The sequence below is a fragment of the Balaenoptera acutorostrata genome, chromosome 8 (assembly GCF_949987535.1).
Source record: "Balaenoptera acutorostrata chromosome 8, mBalAcu1.1, whole genome shotgun sequence".
Classification (NCBI taxonomy): Eukaryota; Metazoa; Chordata; class Mammalia; order Artiodactyla; family Balaenopteridae; genus Balaenoptera; species Balaenoptera acutorostrata.
In genome coordinates, this window is record NC_080071.1 from 56,406,305 (window position 1) to 56,431,638 (window position 25,334).

At 39.5% G+C, this 25,334-nt stretch overlaps 1 protein-coding gene across 2 annotated transcripts; it reads left to right on the forward strand.

Annotated features, from left to right (window-relative positions):
• Positions 1 to 164: 164 nt before the first annotated feature.
• On the forward strand, positions 165 to 17,445 carry COQ10B (coenzyme Q10B). 2 transcript variants are annotated; one of them, XM_007190462.3, is made up of 5 exons: positions 165 to 429; positions 5,543 to 5,692; positions 10,301 to 10,493; positions 14,645 to 14,746; positions 16,334 to 17,445. In XM_007190462.3, the coding sequence occupies exons 1-5, from the start codon at positions 308 to 310 to the stop codon at positions 16,499 to 16,501; spliced, it is 735 nt and encodes a 244-aa protein (XP_007190524.2). In that variant the 5' UTR covers positions 165 to 307; the 3' UTR covers positions 16,502 to 17,445. The 2 variants fall into 2 exon arrangements, with proteins under 2 accessions (XP_007190524.2, XP_028024422.2); XM_028168621.2 differs by lacking the exon at positions 5,543 to 5,692.
• Positions 17,446 to 25,334: the final 7,889 nt, after the last annotated feature.

Here is a 25,334-nt window from a genome sequence, read left to right on the forward strand (position 1 = left end):
TGGTTCTTACGTAAGGGGTCAGAGCGCGCGGCGGGAACTGGAGACCCGCCGGCGGAGAGGGGTGCGTCTAGGTGGCCCTGCGCTCCCTTTGATTGGCCGGCAGGATGACGAACGCATTTACAGTCGGGCCTGCGGCAGTGGGAGCGTGCGTCAGCTTTGCGTAATCGGGGAAGGAGAAGGGGCGCGTCTGACCGCTCAGGGGGCCCGCCGATTGGCTGGATGGCGGCGGCGCCGGGTGGCCCGGGCCGCCGGAGGAGGGCGGTGCCGTGGGCCGGGTCCCAGCTTACTGGCGACCGGTGTTAGTCAGATGATAATGGCAGCTCGGACCGGTCAGAGGGCTCTGAAAAAGGTGGTCTCGCGATGCCGTCCGAAGTCGGCGGCAGCGGCCGGAGCCCCGGCTCCAGCGCAGGGGCCTGCGCGGAACGTCAGGTAATGAACAACGGGGGCGCAGCGGCCAGGGTAGTTTTCAGCCCAGGCCTGCTGAGCAAGGGGACTGGGGGCATTTGGGGTGGGGCAGGCGGACCGAATGCGTTTCCGCGTCTCTGGAGAGAAAGGGTCTCCTGCCTTCTCAGGGCCGCGCGTTTTCCCTCACCCCCTTGGCCGGAGGCTCGCTGGCCTGTCCCGGGCTCCCCGTCTTGTGTTTGTGATTCGCTGCCCTCGCGAGAGGCGGTGAATCATCCGCTAAGCGACTTTGAAGCAGCTGATAAAGCAACTCGGCGGGGTTGCTTTTGGGCTCTTCCGGCCTTCTCCGCATGGGCTACTGCTGCTGCTCTCGGAAAGTTATAACTTTGCGGCGCAGGAGTTGCGGGTTGATGGGCGTGTGGGAGTTTGTGGCCTGGCAGAAAGGCCCCCTTTGTTCCCCCAGCGTATCCGATGGCCAGACGTGCTTTCCCGGTTTCTGGTAGCGGTCTTTGCCCCCGCCCTTTGGTGCTTGCTAAACTAAACCGAAGCCGGGGACTTGGATTTTTTTCCATGCCATTGTAACTTAGAAGTCCTGTAACCTTGAACCAGAGTCTGCCTTCGATTTTCCTGGTTGGTTCTTTTTCGGTAGGTGATGGAGGTGGAGACACGAAAGATTCCATACTTCTACCACTTAGTTTCCTTTTATTGATGCCATTTTAATAAATTATGCTCGGCAATTAAAGTTAACGTTTAAAATTAATTCAGTTGTAAACTACGGGATGGAGGAAGAAAGGATAAATCTGGTTGAGCTCCAGGACATCTAGATTCAATGAAGAATTTTTTTAAATACCAACAACCCAACCAACTCCAAATCCTTTTAGACATTTATTGGTTGAAAAAGTTTCAAGCAGAACATACTGTATCATGCTTTAGATCTGCTTGTATTATTCTTATAAAATGCTGGCTTGCAAATAAAACTAAAAATTGCTTTAGTGATCAAATTAAGGCTTAAAATTCCAGGATAAACTATTTACTGTTTATGATAATGAAGAGGGAGAGAGTCTACGAGTTCATTGCAAGGCTGAAGCATTAACATAGATTCTGGCCTTTATTGTAGTAGAGTATTTGGGATGTAGTATTGGAAGATTAGTGACCAAAAAACTGTCCTTCATCTGGTCCAGTTTTCATTTCATGGTTTAACCATATATACGATTGTATGGTTCTCGTATTGCAGTTGAAGACATATTGTTCTTGATAATATGTGAAAATAGATGGGCAGTCCAGGGCATTGTAACCATAGTATGCAGACCGATCAGAAAACACCTGTTAACTTGCTTTAAACACAGGCATTTCCCTTATGATTGTAATCAGATTGTGTAAGTGTTTCTTTTTCGGGGGATAAGAGGACCGTATTACATGAACCTGGTACAAAATTCAAAACCATATACAATGAAAAGTAAGTTTCCAAAACACCCAGTTCACCTCTTCAGAAGCAAGGGTCTTATTATTTTTTTTTTAGTAAAGGTTTATCTCAGATGCTGCTTTTTCTGATCTGATTTATCAGAAAATTGTTTTTTTTTTTTTTTTTTTTTTTAGTTTTTTTTTTTTTTTTTTTTTAAGGATTTTCTTTTTAATTAATTAATTTATTTATTTTTGTCTGTATTGGGTCTTCGGTTCGTGCGAGGGCTTTCTCCAGTTGCGGCAAGCGGGGGCCACTCTTCATCGCGGTGCGCGGGCCTTTCTCCATCGCGGCCCCTCCCGTTGCGGGGCACAGGCTCCAGACGCGCAGGCTCAGCAATTGTGGCTCACGGGCCCAGCTGCTCCGTGGCATGTGGGATCTTCCCAGACCAGGGCTCGAACCCGTGTCCCCTGCATTAGCAGGCAGATTCTCAACCACTGCGCCACCAGGGAAGCCCAGAAAATTGTTGATAATTGTGCATAGTATCTGCCACATAATTGGCTTCCAATAATAGATAAGAAGGTATCTATACGAAAAGTGAGCAAAATAGATGAAACTGTTAAAACAGTTAAAGACATCTAAAGAATGTCTTAGAAGGGAAATGGGTGATTAGGCATTTTGAACACCAAGCTTGGTTTTTATAATCTGTGTGGCTACCAGAGATTCTAAATTATATTTTGTGGCTTTTTAAGGGGGGAACTAAATTAACTGCCTAATTATTATTATTATTTTTTAAAAATTTATTTTTGGCTGTGTTGGGTCTTCTTGGCTGCGTGCGGGCTTTCTCTACTTGCGGCGAGCGGGGGCTACTCTTCGTTGTGGTGTGTTGGCATCTCCTTGTGGTGGCTTCTCTTGCTGTGGAGCACGGGCTCTAGGTGCGTGGGCTTCAGTAGTTGTGGCACGTGGGCTCAGTAGTTGTGGCAGTCAGGCTCTAGAGCGCAGGCTCAGTAGTTGTGGTGCACAGGCTTAGTTGCTCCACGGCATGTGGGATCTTCCCGGACCAGGGCTCGAACCCGTGTCCCCTGCATTGGCAGGCAGATTCTTAACCGCTGTGCCACCAGGGAAATCCCTGCCTAATTATTTTATTTCCACTGTTCTGCTTCATTCAGCAGAATAACTGTCAGTCACTTTTATTGGCATAATTCCACTTTAAAGCAAACTCTATAGCTCTACTCAAAAAAATTACAGTAGGCTTTTAAAAATATTATCACTGCCTTTAAAATTCACATAACATCATATTTTTAAAGATTTTTAGGAACACATGACACCCTTATTCTCTCTAGGAGATGAATCTATCTTAAAAGAGACTTAAGTTCATTCATACAGTTCATATGCTTGATTCTTTTCCATAGTCATGAAGCATTTAGCTTAACTATTTTCATTGACCTTTCTTTCATTACCTTTGGAATAAGTCTACCCAATTTTTATAAACAGCTTTAATTGTTCAAAAGTTTTTTCTTGTATTTTTGGAGCCATAGTCTCAAGTATCACCCCTTATCTTCTGGCTGAATATCGCCAATTTCTTCAGTCATTCTTTAACTTGATTTTCTCTTCCAGCCAAACTGTAGGGTCTCAGTGTCCTTAAAGAAATTTTATTTATATGTAAATCATATCTTATATAAATCAAATTTCATATATGATAACATGAGATTTCACCAGGCCACTCCATTACACTTTTAAAAATTAACTTGAAGACTCAATTTAATGAAATATTGCTCTCTTACTTGGAACACTTCAAGAACATCTCATTGAGAATAAATTCCAAATTGCTTTATCCTCACCAATAAACCCCAGCATGATCCAGCTCCAGCCTGTCTCTCTAACATTATTTCATGGTGCTCTCCCCCTGGCTTGCTATACTGCTGTTACACTGTTTGTCTTTTTTAGTGTCTGGATGCTGCCAAGCTCTTTCCCTAGTACCTGAAATGCTCTGTATCTACCTCTCCTCCCATGTACATACACACACGTATGTGTGAGAGAGATTTTATATATATGTGCACATGCATTTATTATGTACATACATATCTATTTCTCTCTTAGCATGCCTCCTTATCCATTATGTCTCAGCTGAAATATAACCTCAGAGGACTTCCTGGACCACTCTGTCTAAAGGAGGTCCTAATTACATGTCCCCACACCCATTTCTATTTTAGTGATTTTTTTTTGACTCCTCAACTAGAATGTAATCTTCATGTTTGTTTTATTCACCATTATATCCCTAGTGCCTAGCTCAGAATAGGCACTCAATAAGTATATGAACTAATAATGCACGAATAGTAGTGTAAAACAGTTATGCAATAATCTTATTAGAATAAAGGCTGAAAACATTTAGGTGAACAAGAGCATATCAGGCATCTGTATTACGAAGCACCCAAACAGTTAACATTCTAATTACCTTGACATATGTTTTTACATATACACATGGAAATGGAGATTGGAAGGTAAAAGATAACTGAACAGCAGGTCTGACAGGGCCACCGGATAGCCAATGGGAGAGCAAGACCTAATTTCAAATCTCATAGAGTAGATCAAGAATTAAGGAAACTCCTGTGGATCCAGCTGGGAAAACAAGCTGAGTAGATGAGTTGAAAATTGGATGATGAATATCCTAGCAAGCCTAGGGTAAGAATATGTTGTAAAACATGACTGCAGACTAAAAGCCAACTTCTGGGAGAGATACCTTTTCTGTTAGAAGCTTCTAACCGTAACTGTAAGCTGGTATTTTTAGTTTCTTTTTTTTTTAATAAAATTTATTTATTTTATTTTATTTATTTTTGGCTGCATTGGGTCTTAGTTGCAGCGCGTGGGCTTTCTCTAGTTGCAGCGAGAGGGGGCTACTCTTCGTTGAGGTGTGTGGACTTCTCATTGCGGTGGCTTCTCTTGTTGCGGAGCACAGGCTCTAGGCGCGTGGGCTTCAGTAGTTGTGGCGTGTGGGCTCAGTAGTTGTGGCTCGCGGGCTCTAGAGCACAAGCTCAGTAGTTGTGGTGCACGGGCTAAGTTGCTCCATGGCATGTGGGATCTTCCCGGACCAGGGCTTAAACCCATGTCCCCTGCATTGGCAGGCAGATTCTTTTTTTTTTAACATCTTTATTGGAGTATAATTGCTTTACAATGGTGTGTTAGTTTCTGCTTTATAACAAAGTGAATCAGCTATACGTATACATATGTCCCCATATCCCCTCCCTCTTGCGTCTCCCTCCCATCTTCCCTATCCCACCCATCTAGGTGGTCACAAAGCACAGAGCTGATCTCCCTGTGCTATGCGGCTGCTTCCCACCAGCTATCTATTTGACATTTGGTAGTGTGTATGTCCGTGCCACTCTCTGACTTCGTCCCAGCTTACCCTTCCCCCTCCCTGTGTCCTCAAGTCCATTCTCTACTGCGTCTTTATTCCTGTCCTGCTCCTAGGTTCTTCAGAACCTTTTTTTTTTTTTAGATTCCATATATATGGCAGGCAGATTCTTAACCACTGCGCCACCAGGGAAGTCCCTTTTTAGTTTCTTTATGGTGCTTTAGAAGCTTATTTGTGTGTGTGTGTGTGTGTGTGTGTGTTTATTTTTTCAGGAATATTTTAAGGTTGCACAGCCTTCTAAAGTATGATTGTTATTTTACAATCTCTATAGTTTGTGTTTCCTCTTAATTGTCAGTGTTACTCAATCAGGTAATTTTTGTCTTTTTTAGATACTTAGCTTCCTGTGGTATACTGATGAGCAGAACTCTTCCACTGTATACCTCAGTTTTGCCTAAGGAGATATATGCAAGAACTTTCTTCAGAATTGCTGCACCATTAATAAACAAAAGAAAAGAATATTCAGAGAGAAGAATTATAGGGTTTGTATAAAATAATAGTTGTACTAAAAGAGCGTGTTCACAATTTTCTATAGAACATCATGCCTCTTTTTTTCTGGATTCTCTTCTTACAGACTAAGCTCTAATTTTCTAGCCCTTGCCGTTTTATAAATATTTGTTGAATGTAGTCATGTGGTAACTTTATAGGATAGATTTAAATCTTGACATTTAAAGGAAATAATTAAACTGTTTATGACCTGCATTTTTTGTACACTGTTCTTTTTCATAGTGGCAACATTACTGATATGTTGAGCCAAATATGTCTGTATAGCTCCCTCACGTACACACATACCTAGGTAAGTACATATAAACATGCTAAGAGGCCCCTACCATCTAGAGCAGGGGTTGGCAAGCTTTTTCTGTAAAGGGCCAGTTAGTAAATAGGTTTGTAGACCATACTGTCTCTGTTGCAACTACTCAACTCTGTCACTGTAGCCCAAAAGTAGCCATAGACAATATGTAATAAATGGGCGTGGCTGTGTTCTTAACAAAATTTTATTTACAGAGCCACGCAGCAGGCCAGGTTTGGCCCCTCACCTAGGGGTATATACAGCAGAGTATAGAGCGTCTGCAGATCTGCTAAACCAGAAATCAAGCAGTCCTTCATATGGGAATTTCTACAAGGGGGTCTTAATTCCCAACAGGCCATTAAATATTACATGAATTCTTCTAAAAGTACTTTTCATTTACTTTATTTAGTTGCTTTTTCCCTTCTAATTTTTCTGCAGTAAAGAACTTTGGGCATACTCATAACTTTTGCCACATAATTTACCGCTATTACTGGATAGTCACTGTATTAGTTAAGGTAATGCTAGCAGCCATACAGGTAAAACCCAAAAGTTTCTTTCTTTCTCATGTAAAGTTGAAGTGGGTATGCCCAATCCATGGGTAGCAATCCTCGAGTAGTGATTCAGGAACCCAGGCTCCATCCGATTTGTGACTTTTGTAATTCCTTAGTCTTCAGAGTCTCTTAAAAAGATACACCTGGTTCTTAATCATATTGGTCTGAGAGTGACACCCAGTGCTTACTCTCAGATATTACTGGCAAGAACTAGTCATGTTACCGCTATGTAATTGTAGCCTCCAGGTGGCCAGCAATAATGCCACATAAAGCAAGTGTAAACACTTGGATAGGAAGACATCTTTGCCTCAGCTGGTATCTGTTGAAAAGAGACATGGCGACAAAAGGATGAGAAATCAAATAGTGAATTGGTCTGCTTTCCTTTTGAATCAGAAATATAACATCTTCCTTTTACTGTGTACTTTCCATTTGACAGGCACTGCTGGGGGCTCTATATTTATTTCATTTAATTCTCACAATAGCCATGTGAACTAGGTATTATTCCCATTTTAGAGATGAGGAAACTGAAGCTCAGAGAGATTATGTTGTGTCATGACTCCTAAGCTTATTTTTCCCACCATATTTACTTATTCTTACTTGCTTCCTTATTCTTTCTCATGTTAAAATTCTTTTTATTACAAATTGGTCTTATCTAATGATATTCGTCTTCCCCCATATTTGACATAAACACATAATAGCTACCATTTATTAAGTGCCTAGTAAGCATTGTGCATTATGCTAAAACTATTTCACTTAACCCTTAAAAGAACCCTGTAGGGACTTCCCTGGTGGTCCAGTGGTAAATAATCCACCTTCCAATGTTGGGGACGCAGGTTCGATCCCTGGTCAGGGAACTAAGATCCCACATGTGGCGGGGCAACTAAGCCCACCACCACAACTACTGAGCTCGCGCACCTCAACTAGAGAGCCCGCATGCCACAAACTACAGAGCCCACACGCTCTGGAGCCCGCACCACAACTAGAGAAGAGAAAACCCATATGCCACAAGTAGAGAGAAGCCCACACACCACAAGGGAGCACCGCAGTGAAAGATCCTGCATGCCGCAATGAAGATTGGACAGTGAAATAAATAAATATTAAAAAAAAAAAAAAAGAACCTGTAGAGGTATTTTTCAATTATGGATGAAGAAAATGAAGTTGAGAGGTTAAGCAGCGTAGCCAGGGTCACATGACTTACTATGTTTTAGAGTTGATATTTGAACACAGTACTTTCTGACTACAAAATCCATCCCCTTGACTGCTATGCTATACTGCTTTCTTAGTCATTGCAGACTACTGTATGACAATTAGCTTCCAGGCTACCAGGTTTCATACTACTTCATGGGACTTATTTTGGCATTTATTTCCAAGTGTCTGAGAACATGGGGAGGGTAGGTTTATTTTCCCCCCTCTGCTATGGGCCTCATTTCATGATCATAAAAATTAAATACATATAAACACTCATTCTGTCGTATTCCAAAAATGCCCTTTTAAACTTTAGAATGTAGTTGTTTACTGTATCATTTTGAGGTGAATTATGTTTTAACAGTGTGAGTCTTTATAACCAAGAATTATATGTGTCTGGTTCTCATTCAGTTGTCTTTTACTTGTATGCACAATGTTTTTGTTGTTTGGTTTTTCATTTAAACCCTGATGGTTTTTTGTCGTATTAATTTCTATGTATTTTGCATTTCTATGCTACTGTTTTCTACTTGTTAGTATAGGAATGATATTAATTTTTATATATTTCTCAACAGGCTACATAACTGAATTCTGAATTGATTAGCTTCTGATTTGATAGTCATATCACCTGCCGATTTATAATTTTGCCTAATTCTTTTCCACACATGTGCCTCATATTTCATGCTTTAATTATTTTGACATACTTTCAGAAAAATGTCAAATAACTGTGATGATAGTCAGCACCTTTGACTTATTTCTAACTCTAATAGGAATGCTTCTGGTATTTTACTATCTATGGAGGGAATCATATAATGTTTTTGTTTTGACTAATTAATATGGTTATAATAATGTAATTCTTAGTATTAAACCATCCAAACATCCTTAAATGAGTTGGATTTGATTGTTGTATTTTTTAGAAAATATATTGCTCTATTATATTTGCTGATATTTAGAAGTTTTGCCTCAGTACTCACAGGTGATGTGGGTTTATAGATTTTGTTTTTTACGTTCTTTGTGAGGCTTGGGTTCACAGTATGTTATGCTGGCTCATAAAAAGAATGAGAGGTTTCCTTTTTTTGTGTTATAGAATAGATTTTTTTCTTTTCTTAATTACAAAATCATCTGATACTTGTATAAAAACTTAACAATTTAGAAATATGTATACTAAAAGACTTAATCTATTTTTACTCCTACTTCTTTTTCCTGAATTAACAACTGGTAATTGTTTAATCTGTATCCTTCTAGGACTTTTTAAATGTATTTTCATGTATTTTCAGACAGACAGTCTATTAACATAATAATTATTTTCAGGAAAAAAATCCCGAATGTTTAAAATTGAGGGAATATAGTATACACTTATGATATTTCTCAAATAGATAATAGAATCAAATATATCCCGTCTGCTTTAGTGTGCCTTTTTTCATGTAGCAATATCTTGTAAACCTCTTTGCTCTAAAGTATGCGGTTGACCCTTGAAACGTGGGGTGTTTAGGGGGTGCAGACCCCCACACAGTAAAAAAAAATCTGCATACTGCTCTTTCTGCCTCCAAACGAGGAATTGTTAAATGACTCACCCAAAGGCAGGAAGATGATGAAACAGTTTGGATAAAATCAAGACTCAAACCCTAGTTGTTTTGATTCCACATATTGTGATCTCTAATTGAACACAAACTTTCCCTCACATTTAATTTAAAGATCTGTAAAATGAAAATACAGGTACTAAATTTACTGAAAAAACTTCGTGTATAAGTGGACCCACACAGTTCAAACCTGTGTTGTTCAAGGGTCAACTGTACATCTGATCTTAATCCCTTTAAATAACTGATAGAGTTCCACAGTATGAGTGTACCATAATTCATCAACCATTTATTATTAAGCAATTATTAATGTTTATCAACCAAATAAACATTTAGGTTGCTTCTAGTCTTTTTCTCTCGAAGTCTCAGTTTTTAAATGCTGGTCACTAATTAAAATTTTTGTTGTTGTTGTTTTGTTTTTTTGTTTTTTAAACCTTTATTTATTTATTTTTTATTTATTTTTGGCTGTGTTGGGTCTTCGTTTCTGTGCGAGGGCTTTCTCCAGTTGCGGCAAGCAGGGGCCACTCTTCATCGCGGTGCACGGGCCTCTCACTATCGTGGCCTCTCTTGTTGCGGAGCACAGGCTCCAGATGCGCAGGCTCAGTAGTTGTGGCTCACGGGCCCAGCCGCTCCACGGCATGTGGGATCCTCCCAGACCAGGACTTGAACCCATGTCTCCTGCATTGGCAGGCAGATTCTCAACCACTGCGCCACCAGGGAAGCCCACTAATTAAAATTTTAAAAACCGTATCTGCAAGCTAGATTCAACCTGTGGTCTGCCACATTGTAAGCTCTGCTACAGACATATGTTTAGCTCCCTTTTATCCTTTTATTTTCTGTGTTTTGAAGACATTCATCCCAGAGTGTGGTTCTGTATGTGTGCCAAATGATTTATTGCCTCATACATAGTAAACTTTATTCATATTCAATTTAAAGTGTACATATACCATATAAATAGATGCAGTTAACACCTCTCCTTTTTTTTTTAAGATATTCTATGCAGGAAATGTATGATGTAGTATCAGGAATGGAGGATTACAAGCATTTTGTTCCTTGGTGCAAAAAATCAGATGTAATATCAAGGAGATCTGGATACTGCAAAACACGATTAGAAATTGGGTTTCCACCTGTATTGGAGCGCTATACATCAGTGGTAACCTTGGTGAAACCACATTTGGTAAAGGTAATGGTTTTGTTTTTTGTTGTTTTTAAATATTCCTCAAATATTATGTTAAATGGGTTAAAGTATAATAGCATTAAGAAGACTTCCCTAAACTAATAGAAGGGAAAAAACAAACTATTTATCATATCTCTTAAATCGTGTTATTTTACACAATATTAGCATTATTCTTTCCAAATTGAAATTTAACTAGAACATGGAAATGAGAAGCTTTTTCTTTTGTCCTTCTGTTGAGGACTACTGACCCACAGGAAAGAGATGGCCGCACAAGTGAGAAATGTTTTAATACTTGCACTACTTTTTCTTAAGTTAAGGAAGGGAAAGTGGTGAGAGGATGCAGAAAGGTAGAAAAGATATAAATGTGGAGAACATAAACATTATTGAAGTCATCCTGCCATGTACCAGGTACTGAAATGCCAAGTGTTGTTGCATGCATATATTAATCATCTTACTCTTCTCAGAGGAGGGTACACATTTAGAAAAGGTACCCAGACTGCATCACACAAAAAAGGCAGAATTCCACAGAGTAATGCCCATTTCTACTGAATTTCTAGAGTGTGATGACCAAAGACTTTCAAAGCTGAATTGTGTTCTGTGCTCACAGGATTTAGTGGTGGTATCATTTCTTGGTAATTGGCCAGAGCTAAATGCCTTCGTCACCTCTTTGTCAGGCATTGAGGAGGTGCAACTCTCATACCAGAAAGAGTATACTGTCCAGTGAAGCTGAGACCTTGGAGTCCACCCTAGTTGCACTCTCAAAACTTCAACTCCACTTAAAAGACTGTGCCCCACTGTGGGACTCTGTCGTTATTATGACTTTTCACCTGTTTGCCCCATAGTTGTGGAGTTTTCACCTCCTGTACTACACTTAAAATAGCTGACATACTGAGCTCTTTGTAGTGCTTTACTTGAATTACTCTTCACAACAGCCCTTTGAGATGCAAATTTTATTCTCCATCTTATAGTTGAGTACACTAAGGCCTAGAAGAGTTAGATCACAGCCAAGACTCTAGTCTGTCTGACAGCAGCAGATATCTCTGTAATCTTAAAATTGAGTCCCCTGACCTCAGTCTCTTACCATTCAGACTCTCATAACTTAGATCTTAACATATCCTGCATCTAACTAAAAGAACTCTAAAAAAGTCTCATTTTCTCCTCCTGGCTTTCTTCCCTTCCCTGGCTTCCAGGAATGAACCATATAGTGCTCATTACACAGCCCTGTGCCTTTGCATGTTGTTCCCTCTTTTACCTGTAATGAAAATTCCTTGCCTGTTAATCCTTCAAATTCCAACCTGCTTTCTCCCTTTCTTTTCATATAGATGACTAGTTCTACCTCGGTGATTCCTCTGGGCTTTGCACGTGCTTTATTTACTTCTCTTATCACTCTGTAGTATAATTTCTTTCTTCATTTGGATTTCTGCTTGAAAAAATCGAGCTACTTGAGGGAATGGGAGATCCTCTTTTTCGTCTCTGTATCCTCAGCACCAGTACTACAATGACAGGAGTCATGAGGCCTCTTTGTTTATGAAGCTCTCACTGCTCTGTTCTGGGTTATTGTAGATCCACAGATGTTCATAATTATTTCAGTAACTTTTAACACTGCCAAGGAGGGAGGAAACTTTTTTTTTTAATTATAATAATATGTATTAGATAGTCATTGCTATCTCAATTTTATGAGGCTTAGGGAAATTAAGAGCCTTACACAAATTCATACTGTGTGTGTCTGATTCCAAAACTATTTTTCCATTAAAATAAGCTGTCTCACTTAGTGTGCTAGTTTATTGTTTAAAGACATATTTGAGAATAACACACAACTAGGTTCAGCTTTCAGTTTTCCCTGGGTTCAGGTTCTGGATTTTAATACCTGATACACATATGTGACATATAATAAAAATTATTATAACTGAGGAAGCAGCAGAAGCCATGTGACATTTTCTGTGAATTGTTAGCTGCCCCAAATGTGCCTGTGACTTAACATGTCAGTGATTGTAGTCTACCTGAATCTGTAATGGCCAGAAACCTTCCTACTGTGTTCAGTATCTCTGTTAGGAGTGAGATCTTTGGCAGTATTGTCCCTATCAAGACATAGCAGTAAAAATCCGTGGATCCTTGAGCTGGGTTACTGGTATGAGTATAGCACTGCCACGTGTTGTGAAAAAGTGGTCAGAGGAAGGTGCCGTATTACAGTGACTGTTCCCAACCGCTGCTTCTCCTGCACTATTACATTTCCTATAAGCTTCTCACGCGGTTGTAAAGAAAGGTGGACTGCATTATCTTAAAGTTGGATAACTGAAAAAGTTTAAAAAAATTAAAAATAAAGGTAAATAAACAGGGACTTCCCTCGTGGTCCAGTGGTTAAGACTCCAGGCTTCCACCGCAGGGGGCATGGGTTTGATCCCTGGTTGGGGAACTAAGATCTCACAAGCTGTATAAGGCATGGCCAAAAACAAAAAAAAAAGTAAATAAACGAAGTTGGATAACTGAAACAGTAAGGTTTTCTTATAGACTTTTGATGGTTTTAAAAATTGGATAGCCATTATTGAACTATATATAAAGCCAAGCTCTGAAGAAAATTTTTACTTCTCCCCAGTGACTTAGCATAATGTGACTAACTTCAGTTATTAAAGTAGTTAGTATTTTAATGACTTATTTTATCGTGTCTAAATAAGTTTTAAAACATTCACTGGTTTCCATATTAAAAATTAAAATACTATGTTCTTTTTATAAATGTAAATAGAGCATATCTTTTTAAATGCTTTTTAGTATGGATGCAGTTTATAATGATTCTACCGTGTTACCATCTGATAATTAATTCAAAAGGGTTTAGATGAAGAGGAAGTGAGGAATAAACTGCAAATGGATTTTTAGCTCTTTAGCCCCCAGTTTGAACTATCTTTAGAGAGATCCAGATATAGTCAGAGAAATAATCCTATAGTCTGTGTTTAGGTAGGCTATAGCTATGGGAGAAAAAAATGACTGTTTACTTGGGGGAAACAGAGTTTACCTATGCAGGTCCTTATTTTGCAATATATTTTGTAGTGTGTAGCCTCAGGAGAGGGACAGTCTAAATTCTTGAGGGGGATAACTTATCCAAAAGAAAGGGGGTAGAGGGGCTTGATCATTTATCGGCCCCATGATTTGCCAGAATTGCTGAAAACTTAAGGCTTAATTGAGGAGGGGAGTGTAGACTTTGAAACAAGAATTTAAAAAATAGGCTGCTTCTAAGGGAAGGTAAGGTGATAGATATTCTTGAGGTCAGTTGTCTACTAGTATAATAAGGCCCAGATGGCCTCTTAGGATAGTAAATAAAGAAACTGAACTTCATTCAAGGTCATAACCTGTCCTAACAGTGGACTAGTAACTATGGTTCTGGCCACCATTTTTCACACTGCAGGAGGCAACTCTTTAATGGGTCTCAACCAACATTTTTTAGTGATATAGAATGGGATATGTCAGGATGCACTGCACATAGTATTTACTGTGTATTATGTTTCAGTGTGTACACACACATGTAAAATAAACATGAGCACAGAAGAGATGAGAGGTCAGAAAGCAGTGGGTCAGGGACAAGGGTCAGGGCCACACTTTCAGGAAAACTGGAACCATAGAGGCCTCTAGAAATAAAGAATAATGAGTTAGGGAAAGACTGAATGTGATTGATAAGAGAAAATCTTTGGGTTGGAAAAAAGAATTATAGAATTGTTCTAGGGATCTGTGCCAAATACCCTACAAATATTAAATTTAGCCATCTCGTACTGATGGTATAACACAGGCATTATACTCATTTTATAGATTAAGGAAATACAGTACAGGGAATTAACTTGTTCAGGATTACTTATAAGTGGCAGAGCTGGAAATAAACTTCCAGGTAGTCACTCCCTGTTTTGTTGTGGGAGGAGAACTCTAAGTAGCACAGTGGGTGACAGCAGCGGAAGAGAACAAGTGGCAATCTTGGGGATCCCAGGAGAAAGGAAAATGGCTTATATTGGCCAGAGATCACTTCCTAGTACCAAGCTATCAATGATATGTCTTTGTCACCTGTGGTCTGACCTATAAAAATATTTACTTCTCAAAGAAGTCATCTTCAGTTGTAGATTCTGGACACAATCCAAATGGTATTTAACTGTGGTTTTATTTTTTTCATTTTGTTCTAGGCATCCTGTACTGATGGGAAGCTCTTCAATCATTTGGAGACTATATGGCGTTTTAGCCCAGGTCTTCCTGGCTACCCAAGAACTTGTACTTTGGATTTTTCAGTAAGTCTCTCAAAAAGCCCTCTATTTGTTCCAAACATCAGGTGAAGTTGGTAAAGAAGGAGTAATCCATTTTTATTAGAACCCAGATGTCATAATTAATAACCTACATGCATAGCAATTACTGAAAGACATTTTTAAAAAAATCTCAAATTTCTGAGTATTGAATACCTTTTTCTGCACTAATTTTTTTTTTTTTTTTTTTTTTTGCACTAATTTTATAAGAAAAAATGCTAGGGGAATTCCCTAGCGGTCCAGTAGTTAGGACTCTGTGCTTCCACTGCAGGGAACACGGGTTCGATCCCTGGTTGGGGAACTGAGATCCTTCATGCTGTGTGACGCGGCCAAAAAAAAGAAAAGAATGCTAATGACCCTTTCTCTTCTTCTATTTTATTTCTTGAAACCTTGAATAGTCATCCCTTCTCTATTTTCTAATTTTTACAAGTCCATAGATTGTAAGACACACGCAACTAAGGGTTCGCATGCCACAACTAACGAGCCTGCGAGCCGCAGCTAACACCCAGCGCAACCAACCAACCAAATAAATAAATAAATAAATAATTTTAAAAAGAAGAAATGGTTATAATTTTGAGTAAATTACTGTATGCTATTCTCAGCTCTTAAGTTGCTTTCATTACAAAATTAGTGGGCATATATGGGACAGTTGGGGAAATTTGAATGAAACCTCTCTAGATTAGGTAATAGCATTATTATCTAGTAATACTAACTCCCTCTGTTAATTTCCTGGTTTTAATTGTACTGTGATTATATAAGACATTGAAATAGGGGTATCTGGGTGATGGGTGTATGAGAAATCTTAGTACTGTTTTTGCAACTTTTTTATAAATCAAATTATTTTAAAATAAAAAATTAAAACATTCAGAAGTTAATGGATATTTAAGGTCCTTAAGATCTTATTTCTTAAACTGGGTTGCCTTGAATTCTGTCTTGAGGGGATATAAAGAAAGTTCTAAATCATTGTCTACTTAAAGATTGAACCACCAAACATTCAGAAGTTAATGGATATTTAAGGTCCTTAAGATCTTATTTCTTAAACTGGGTTGCCTTGAATTCTGTCTTGAGGGGATATAAAGAAAGTTCTAAATCATTGTCTACTTAAAGATTGAACCACCTTCGCCATCTATTTTGTGGGTTAATCTCATCTTTCTGCTACTATACTTCTCATGGGAATACCATATCAGAAGGATCACTTCCCTTCCTTATTTCCTTTTGGGAGGTAAGGTAGCTCTAAAAGCGGCATATTAATAAGAAGCCAAAGTGATAAACATGGTATTTAGCAAAGCTTTTTTCCAGGTTTCTTTAACTTAATAAAAGCAGACTCTTTGCCCCAAAATGAGATTCATTGCCCTTGTTTACTTAAGCTTATTGTTTAGCTGTTGTTGTGCTTACTGCAGGAAACAAATCTCCCTCTTCTGAGGTATGTTAAAAATCTCATCTAGATAGACCCATAGAGCTCTGCCTTAGGTACTGGGCCAAGTAACCCATTTCACAGTGTGAACACCGTTACCCTAAGTGGAGATTTAGTAAAAGAAAGATCTTTCTAAAATAATTATTAACATTTTTCTACAGATTTCTTTTGAATTTCGCTCACTTCTACACTCTCAGCTTGCCACGTTGTTTTTCGATGAAGTTGTAAAGCAGATGGTAGCTGCCTTTGAAAGAAGAGCATGTAAGCTGTATGGTCCAGAAACAAATATACCTCGGGAATTAATGCTTCATGAAGTTCATCACACGTAAAGAGAAAAAGGAAATGGTCACGTACTTGCAACTAGTTTATTCACTTTTAGGAAGTACTTTTATCATTTGCTTTCAGAAGTCAGAAAGCATTTGTCAAACCCAGCTTTGATTATACACCCGTACCTTTGAAGATTTGCACTTGGAATATGGAACCATGTGTACATAGAATTCAATCGAGTGTAATTCAGAGTAATATGTATATTAGCATATTTACAATAATGGGATGTCATCACTATTGCTAGAATACTGACATCACTCTTCTGAACAGAAATTGAAACTGTAAATTTAAACCTTTTAGTTATCACCTCACCTGAAAGAGGTTGGTTGAGATACTCATGCAGTGTGTATTATATTAACCATATCACTTTTAAGTTATTAAATTCAGACTATTTATAACTTATTGTCTTAGGGTCTGCCTCATGGCTTAGGATATTTGAGTAATCATCAGATGTTTAAAGTAAAAACTTTGACTTAAAAATACTGTTAATGAAGGTTCCTTGGCACTTTTCTTATTTTTAAATTGTTCTTGTGGGTAGTAGTAGATAATTCGGTGTTATACTGAGGTTAGCTTCCAGATAAACAGTGATTTTTTTTTTTTTTTTTTTTTTTTGGTGAGTGGTCCAGAGTTTTAAGCTACTTTTCTCATAGTTTGCAGCCCTCTCCCCGGTACTTTGACTGCTCTTTCAAAAATGCTGTTTGCGTGTCAAATTTTGTCTACAGCAGTGGGCAGTAGATGAAGATAATAAGTTGGTGTCAAATTTTGTCTACAACAGTGGGCAGTAGATGAAGATAAGTTGGTTGAGATGTCTCCAGCACCATGCATCCTTATTTTCTATTTATTGTGTGTACTCACTTTCAATAATGCATTTCAAACTGATATTTTTGTAAATAAATCAATGTAAGGACTGAAGTGGTAACTTAATAAAGTTAATTTGTTTATTTTTTGTACAGTTATTTCAGTTATTGAAATGTCTTAAAATACTTTCACAGAAACAAATCTGGGCAAAATTCAGTCTTCCTTTAATCAATATTGATTCCCTTCCCTTCCTTCATTCCATACCCAACAACCCTCTTGCATTAATTACCCTTCCCTTGTTTCCTCAGATCAGCAAGGGAACTTACTAGTTCGTTCCCTACATGAATGCATGTTTGCATCAATTTGTTCAGTAAATCTGTTGTGAGTAGCTGCTCTCTGCCACGTGGTGGGTATACAGTGGTGAAGGATTCTTACAGTCTACTCACATGGAGCTTGATTATGCCTTCACACAGGTAAAGTATTTTTCCATGTACGAATGAGGTATCTTCCCAGAGCATAAGTAGTTTGTATATAATTATGTACCTTTGGGGACTTCCCTGGCAGTCCAGTGGTTGAGACTCCGCGCTTCCACTGCAGGGGGCGGGGTTTGGTCCCCAGTCAGGGAATTAAGATCCCGCGTGCCGAGCGGCACAGCCAAAAAAAGGAAAAAAAAATTATGCCCCTTTTAAAAAACAGAAGTTTTTTTTTAAGTGGCAAAAGAAAAGACCCCAGATATTTTCTCTTTTTCCCTGTACAGTATTACTACTCTTTTAATGGAAATAAGAACCTGTACTTTACCACTATTCTTTTTTTTTTTTTTTTTTTTTATAGCTACTTTAATTATTTATTTTTACTTATTTATTTTTGGCTGTGTTGGGTCTTCGGTTCGTGTGAGGGCTTTCTCTGGCTACGGCAAGTGGGGGCCACTCTTCATCGCGGTGCGGGGACCGCTCTTCATCGCGGTGCGCGGGCCTTTCACTATCGCGGCCCCTCCCGTTGCGGGGCACAGGCTCCAGACGCGCAGGCTCAGTAGTTGTGGCTCACGGGCCCAGCTGCTCCGTGGCATGTGGGATCTTCCCAGACCAGGGCTCGAACCCGTGTCCCCTGCATTAGCAGGCAGATTCTCAACCACTGCGCCACCAGGGAAGCCCTACCACTATTCTTAAAGTGCCATAAGTAGACTTAGGTTTAGAATCTAACTTAGTGGTTGGGTGTAACTGGACTGGTATGATAGTATGTACATGGTATTTTGGTAAGGGAACCCAGGAATACCCAAATATTGCCTTGATCTAGCCATCCCTTTGACCCATGAGGTTCCCCAAGTATTGTCAGAACACAAGTCTTGGTAAGTGGTAGAGACAAACCCATGCATTCTGGCTCAAATATGTATGCTCTTGTGTTTGCTCTGAAGTCTGTGACCTGTGGACTTAAAATTTGGCATCTGTGCTTTCCATATCATAAGAGGGAAAACAACACCACCTTTATAAACTTTTCTTGAATTGGCATCTGGTCAGTGAAATCTGAGGGGAAGACTGATGGGATAGGACTTGCTAGATAAGATTTTTATCTCTGTGGAAAGAAAATTGGAAGAGAAACTTCTCTTCCTTGGTTTTTGCCTGGTTGCGTGAGGATGTGAAGTTTGCAGCTACATCTGCCATCTTTTCACAAAAAGGGAAGAGGCGATGATACCAGAAAAGCCAATTCAGAACCCTAACATCAAGGGTTGAATGAAACAACCTAGTAGAGGGCACTTCTGGTTACGTGAGATAACAGACCTCGAGTGTCTAAGTCACTTAGAGTTAGGTATTCAGTTACTTGCAGCCACCCTTTCATCCTGCTCCAATCTGAACTGGTTGCTCTCCACGCTGTTGTGCAAGTGTAATTCCCTAATCATCCTAGGATTTCCCTTCACCTCTCTCCTCTTGGGGTTCCTATTTCCTGGCTCTTTTGGCTTCCTTTTTTTTTTTTCTAACTCTCAAAATGCTGAGGAAATCCTCTAGTGGCTTCCTAAGAAAGGGCAAATGGGAGCTAAATTTTTAGAATCCCTGAGTATCTGAAGATGTCATTGTTTTGTATTCACACTTGACTGAGTATAGAACGCCACATTAAAAATAATTCCTCCCATCCCCCGTAATTTGAAGATCTGACCTCGTTGTATTCTGGCATCCGGTGCTGCTCTTGAGAAGTCTGATGCCATTCTTATAACCAGTACTTCATTTTAGCATCCTTTTTTTGGTCTCTAGAAGCTTTTAAAATCCACTTTTTAACTTGGGTACTCTGGAAATTCATGCTTATCGGCCGTGTTGCCCCTTTATTAATTGTGCAGGGCAACTTACAGATCCTTTCAGTCACAGGCTCATGTCTTTGAGTCCTGGGGAATTTCCTTCAATTATTGGTTTGATAATTTCCTCCTATCCATATTCTCTGGTTCTTTCATTCAGGAATTCTTATTTAGACATTTTATTTCTTGTATTAAATATTTATCTTCTTTCCTCCTATTTTCCATCTGTTTTTGTTCTGCCTTTTAGATTTCTTCAATTATGTCTTTCAGACCTTTCAGTTAATTTTATATTTGCCATAGTTTTAATTTCCAAGATTTTTTTGGTTTGTTTTCTAATTGTTCCTTTATTTCATAGCTTTCTTCTTTTAAGGAAACAAGATCTCATCTTTCTTAAGATACTGAGTTTCCCTTAGGTCCCTTCTGGTTTTTGCTATTCTCCTCACATTGAAGGCTTCCTCGACTGTCTAATGGTTCTTGTTTGTCTGTTAATATTTGAAGGCAAGGTACTATACGGTTTACTGGAATTAAGATGGGGCATATTGACTGGTGAGTTTCACTGTAAGGTGATCAGGTGAGCCAGCCTTTTCACTGATGGACTCCCCAAATGGCAGAATCTAGAGGTCTTTTCTCACAGTTTTTCTACGTAAGTATTCTATCTCTTGCCCTAGAGAAATATGGGGCTGGGAATAGGAAGAGGGACAGATGGAGTAGAAATAACGCCTGGCTGTTGGCATTCTGTAAGTTTAGTAAGGGACTGATGGTCTCACAGTTTGGCATGTAGGCTTTCCCTTAATCTTTTAGGTCCCTCTCTTACCCCAGCTCTCTGCTCTTTCTGGTGTCCCAGGCTGATTCATTCCTATTCAGTTTCCACAGAGAATTAACCTGTAGGCAATAGTTACCTGGTGGTGTGGGAAATGAGAGGAGACCTAGGAGTCCAATATCTCAGTAATCCTTCAGCTAATTTCACCCTCGTTTCCACTCCCACACTTGGCCTTACCTTATTCCCTAGACCAGTATCCAATGAGTCCAAATGCTAAATCTTTGGGGGAGTTCTGTGGGACTAAGTACCTTGTTTCTTGTATTCCTTCTTCAGGTTCTTAGGTTGTAATTATATCAACTCTAAGTCACATCACTTTTCCATCAATTTTCTAACTTCTTATAGATCCACTAATATCCCTCATCTACTCCTTCCCCTCAGTTGCCCTGGAATTCCTTACGTGTTGGTAAGGACCATTTTGAGTTTGTTGTTTTTTTAAATGTCAGAGGGGCTTTGCAGCAAGGCGTAAAATACTTTTATTTGTACCTGTTTAATGTCTAATTAATCTATGAATTTATTAATGAAATTTCTTTTAAAATTAAACAGCATTTCTCTATTCACATACTGCTTATATAACTGATCATTCTGAGTGTATGAAATTAAAATAAATTTCCCTGAACATTTAAATATTATAGATTCAAAGACTTCTAAACATTTAATTAAAATTGCAAATTCAATATATCACATTCTCTTGAATGTCTTAAACATGTTCTGAGACAGAAAACCCCACAATGTTATAATGATACAGTAATAATATTTACACATAAATGATATGAGTGTTACTATTTCAGCTTCTTATATTTATTATTTCTATTTCTCCTGAGGTTGCCTGTTTGAGTGTTTTTTATATCCTTCTGGACATTCAGTATATTAATTAGACTCAAGAAGAGATACCATCTTAGACCAGCTGAGGTTGCAGGATGTTGGTAACCAACTGTTAAGATTCTTGGTGGGGATGTGTAACCTGGCAGCACAGGCCAATGTGATTCTGAGCCTTGAACCTTAGGGTGAGTCCCTTCTTTTTTTTGTTTGTTTTTTGGCTGTGCCACGTGGCTTGTGGGATCTTAGTTCCCCAACCAGGGATGGAACCCAGGCCCTCGGCAGTGAAAGCGAGGTGTCCTAACCACTGGACCACCAGGGAATTCTGTTTGTTTTTTTAAATTGATGTATAGTTGATTTACAATGTTGTGTTAATTACTGCTGTACAGCAAAGTGATTCAGTTATATTTATATATACATATATATATATATAGACACACACATTTTTTTAAAATGTTTTTTCCATTATGGTTTAATCATAGGATATTGAATATAGTTCTGTGTGCTATACAATAGGACCTTGTTGTTTATCCTTCTTTTTGTATCAAAACTTGTTACATCATGAGGTTCTTACATCCGTTGTGTTTCAGAGATTTTAGTGCTTAGAGACTTGGTATCTCTCCTGGAAATGAAGTACTCTTCAAGTTTTGTGTGGTTGTCAGTACCTAACTCGTGTTATTTGTGATATATTGACCCGATTTGTCAGTATAAATAGAAACTTAATGTTGTCTCATGAATACATCAACATTCATGAGGTTCTTGAGTTCAGCTCCAATGTTTCATTCCCTTGGGAGGTTAACTTCAGATTTTAAATTCTGGGGAATTTGGAAAATTTATTATCTTAAAACCCATTTTTGTATGTTCTTTCATTTGATTATTCATGACCAGTGCTAGTTGGTTACTGGACTCCCCTTCTACCTGATTATGATATGAGACTACCAATACCGCTCATTCTTCCTACCCTTGGTTCAGTTCCTACTTTCTTTCTTCTTTTGAGTATCATGAATTCTTGGCTTTGTTCTAATTCACTATCATTATTTGTTATTACTGACACTCAAAATGTCCTAACTTGGCCAATGGAAACCCCTTGGGTTAGTTTAAAAACAAAAACAAAAAACAAAAAAAAACTGCCCTGGATAGTTTTGAAAGTATTCTTGCTGTCAGGCAGCGACAAGGTGTTCCAGATTCATCCTGATTTTTTTTCTGTCCCAAGGCATGGACTCCACTGCTATTCAAGGAATCCTATTCCCATTTGGTGGAAACCAGTATTAGAGACAAAAATCAGGTGCTATGGATGTGCCCAGGAATTGGTGATGGGCACCGATGCTGCCAATGATATCGTTAGGCCATTTTTTGGTGACAGAGATAGAGATCTTTTTTCTTTGGCTGCGTGTTGCGGCTTGCCAGATCTTAGTTCCCCGACCAGGAATTGAACTGGGCCCCGGCAGTGAAAGCGCCGAGTCCTAACCACTGGACCACCAGGGAATTCCTCGTAGATAGAGATCTTTGAAGGCTACTAAATTCACAATGATAATCTTCAATTTGGTAGTTACTATACTCCATTTTTCTTAAAATTTTTGGTTTCATCAACCACTTACTCCAATATAGACAGTCCCTTATATTTAACCCAGTTCGAGAATCATCAGTTCAGAAATGCTCTTGTTTGCAAGGACCAGGGAGATACCTCTAGTCATGTGCCCCAAAACATGCTTTTTAGGTTTGAGATTCTCTTAACACTTAAACCTAGCTGGAACTGCCCAGATTGCAGTAGAAACAATCTATTTTCTCAACTCTTTTCCTGAAATAGCAGGATCTGACTTCATAGTGGCATTCCTTTTTCCTTGATTACTCCTTTATCCATTTTTTTTTTTTAATTTTTTTTTTCCCCTACTTTATTTATTTATTTATTTATTTTTGGCTGTGTTGGGTCTTCGGTTCGTGCGAGGCCTTTCTCCAGTTGCGGCAAGCGGGGGCCACTCTTCATTGCAGTGCGGGGACCGCTCTTCATCGCGGTGCGCGGGCCTTTCTCTATCGCGGCCCCTCCCGTTGCGGGGCACAGGCTCCAGACGCGCAGGCTCAGCAGCTGTGGCTCACAGGCCCAGCCGCTCCGCGGCATGTGGGATCTTCCCAGACCAGGGCTCGAACCCGTGTCCCCTGCATTAGCAGGCAGATTCTCGCAGATTCTCAACCACTGCGCCACCAGGGAAGCCCTCCTTTATCCATTTTTAAAGCAGATCCAGCTGTCTTTATAAAAGTTCACCTCCATGGTCAGGGCTAAATATTGGGTGTGTTTGTGTCCCCTCCATGCCCCTTTTCTCTCAGGCTCATAGATTTGTTCTAACACACTCCTGCAAATTTTTGCCTTGAAAAGCCTGTGCTGTTCAAATAAATCCTGCTTGCTTTCACAGCAAGGCAACTGGGGCCTGGACATTATAGTTATTTTGTGTGGCTTTCCATGAGCGCCCAGAACAGGTTTCCTCAGAGATCTACCATTCCTGCTTCCTCACCTAGTCACTAGCATCTTTAGTCTTGACCACATGGTATTGGAAGGAACCATCTTGATCCTTGATACTCTTGCTCCTCTGTAATCTCTCCAAAACTGCAATCACCTGGTGCAGTTGTTCTAGTCAAAGGGAAAAGGGAATTGCCCCATTTATCTATATTGATTTCTCTGGCTGCGGCTTTTGGGTTTTTTTAAATTGCCTAGATCCTGGCTTAGGGGTTCATTCCAGGCTTGCTCTTTGCTTTAAGCTCTTCAATTAAACCCTGGTTCAAATCTTGGGTCTACCACTTTATAGCTCTGAGACTTTGTGTAAATTACTTAACCATTCAGATCCTCAGTTTACTAACTGTAGCATAGGTTTGATAAGTAATTCCTAATCCAAGATTGTTCTAAGGGTTAAAATAATCCAAGGACTCAGTCCAGGGTCTAGCACATAACACCTAGTCAATTTTCCTCTCCTGTTGATCTCTTTAGGCTCTAGTCATTCTCTCTGATCAAACAGCAACTAGAAAAAAAAAGCACCTAGAAATCTTTCAGGTCCCAGTGTTTCTCATTTCTTAGCTATTCTCATTTCGTTTGGCCTTTAAAATACAAACGATATAAAACCATTCCCCATGGTTTCTCTTTTCCTCCAACCCTTGATACTACTAGCTAGGTTGCCTTTTGCCACTTGAATAACCGTAAGTACATTCTAGACAAGTTTTGTTTAAAATGCCTTTTATTCGTTCAGTCAGTCCCCTCTAATCTCGTCATTTTTTCTAACCCAACCAAGTTAACAAAGCGAAGGTATTTCTAGATGCAGGATTTCAAGTGATTTTGACTTTTGATCTGTGATGGACTTTTTCCTTCTATTCCTGTCCAAACTATTCATACTAGATAAGGAAAGTAGAAACATTTGCCTCAGTGCCTACCTTATACCAGACCTCTTAGCAGCAACCCCAGGGCCAAACTGAGCAACAGACTGGAATTCCTTCCCACCGAGCAGATCGATTCTCTAGCTCCAAGATAAGACTACATTCTTGGCACAGGTTAAAGTAAAAAAACTTAATGTTCTTGTTGCATAAGATCTTGTACTTTAAATTAGAAAGCAATGTTCTATCTTGCAAATCAGTATCTGTCCCCAACACACACACACACACGCATGCACACACAGCTGTTTTAAAAGCCATACTTCTATACTTTTTTTTTTTTTTAATTTAATTTATTTTTGGCTGCGTTGGGTCTCCGTTGCTGCGCGTGGACTTTTCTCTAGTTGCTGTTGTCTTCGCTGTGGTGCTCGGGCTTCTCATTGCGGTGGCCTCTCTTGTAGTGGAGCACGGGCTCTAGGCACACGGGCTTCAGTAGTTGTGGCACACGGCCTTAGTTGCTCCACGGCATGTGGGATCTTCCCGGACCAGGGCTCGAACCCGTGTCCCCTGCATTGGCAGGCGGATTCTCAACCACTGCGCCACCAAGGAAGCCCTATACTGTTTTATCTAATAAAGACCAAGTGCATTGAGACCGAAACCCATTTCCGGTTCTTATAAAGGTGGTCACACTGGGCTGTGCATTATCAAGTTGTGGATGCCCTTCCCTGCTCTTCACCCTGCTTGAATGGCACACCTCTCCTTCCCACTG

What these genes read in the sequence shown, in the direction of transcription:
- COQ10B (XM_007190462.3), top strand. Translation starts at nt 308, where the DNA reads ATGATAATGGCAGCTCGGACCGGTCAGAGGGCTCTGAAAAAGGTGGTC. An exon ending in TCAGAGAGAAGAATTATAGG is followed by an intron (nt 5,693 to 10,300) that starts GTTTGTATAAAA and finishes TTTTTTTTTAAG; the next exon opens with ATATTCTATGCAGGAAATGT. An exon ending in TGAAACCACATTTGGTAAAG is followed by an intron (nt 10,494 to 14,644) that starts GTAATGGTTTTG and finishes ATTTTGTTCTAG; the next exon opens with GCATCCTGTACTGATGGGAA.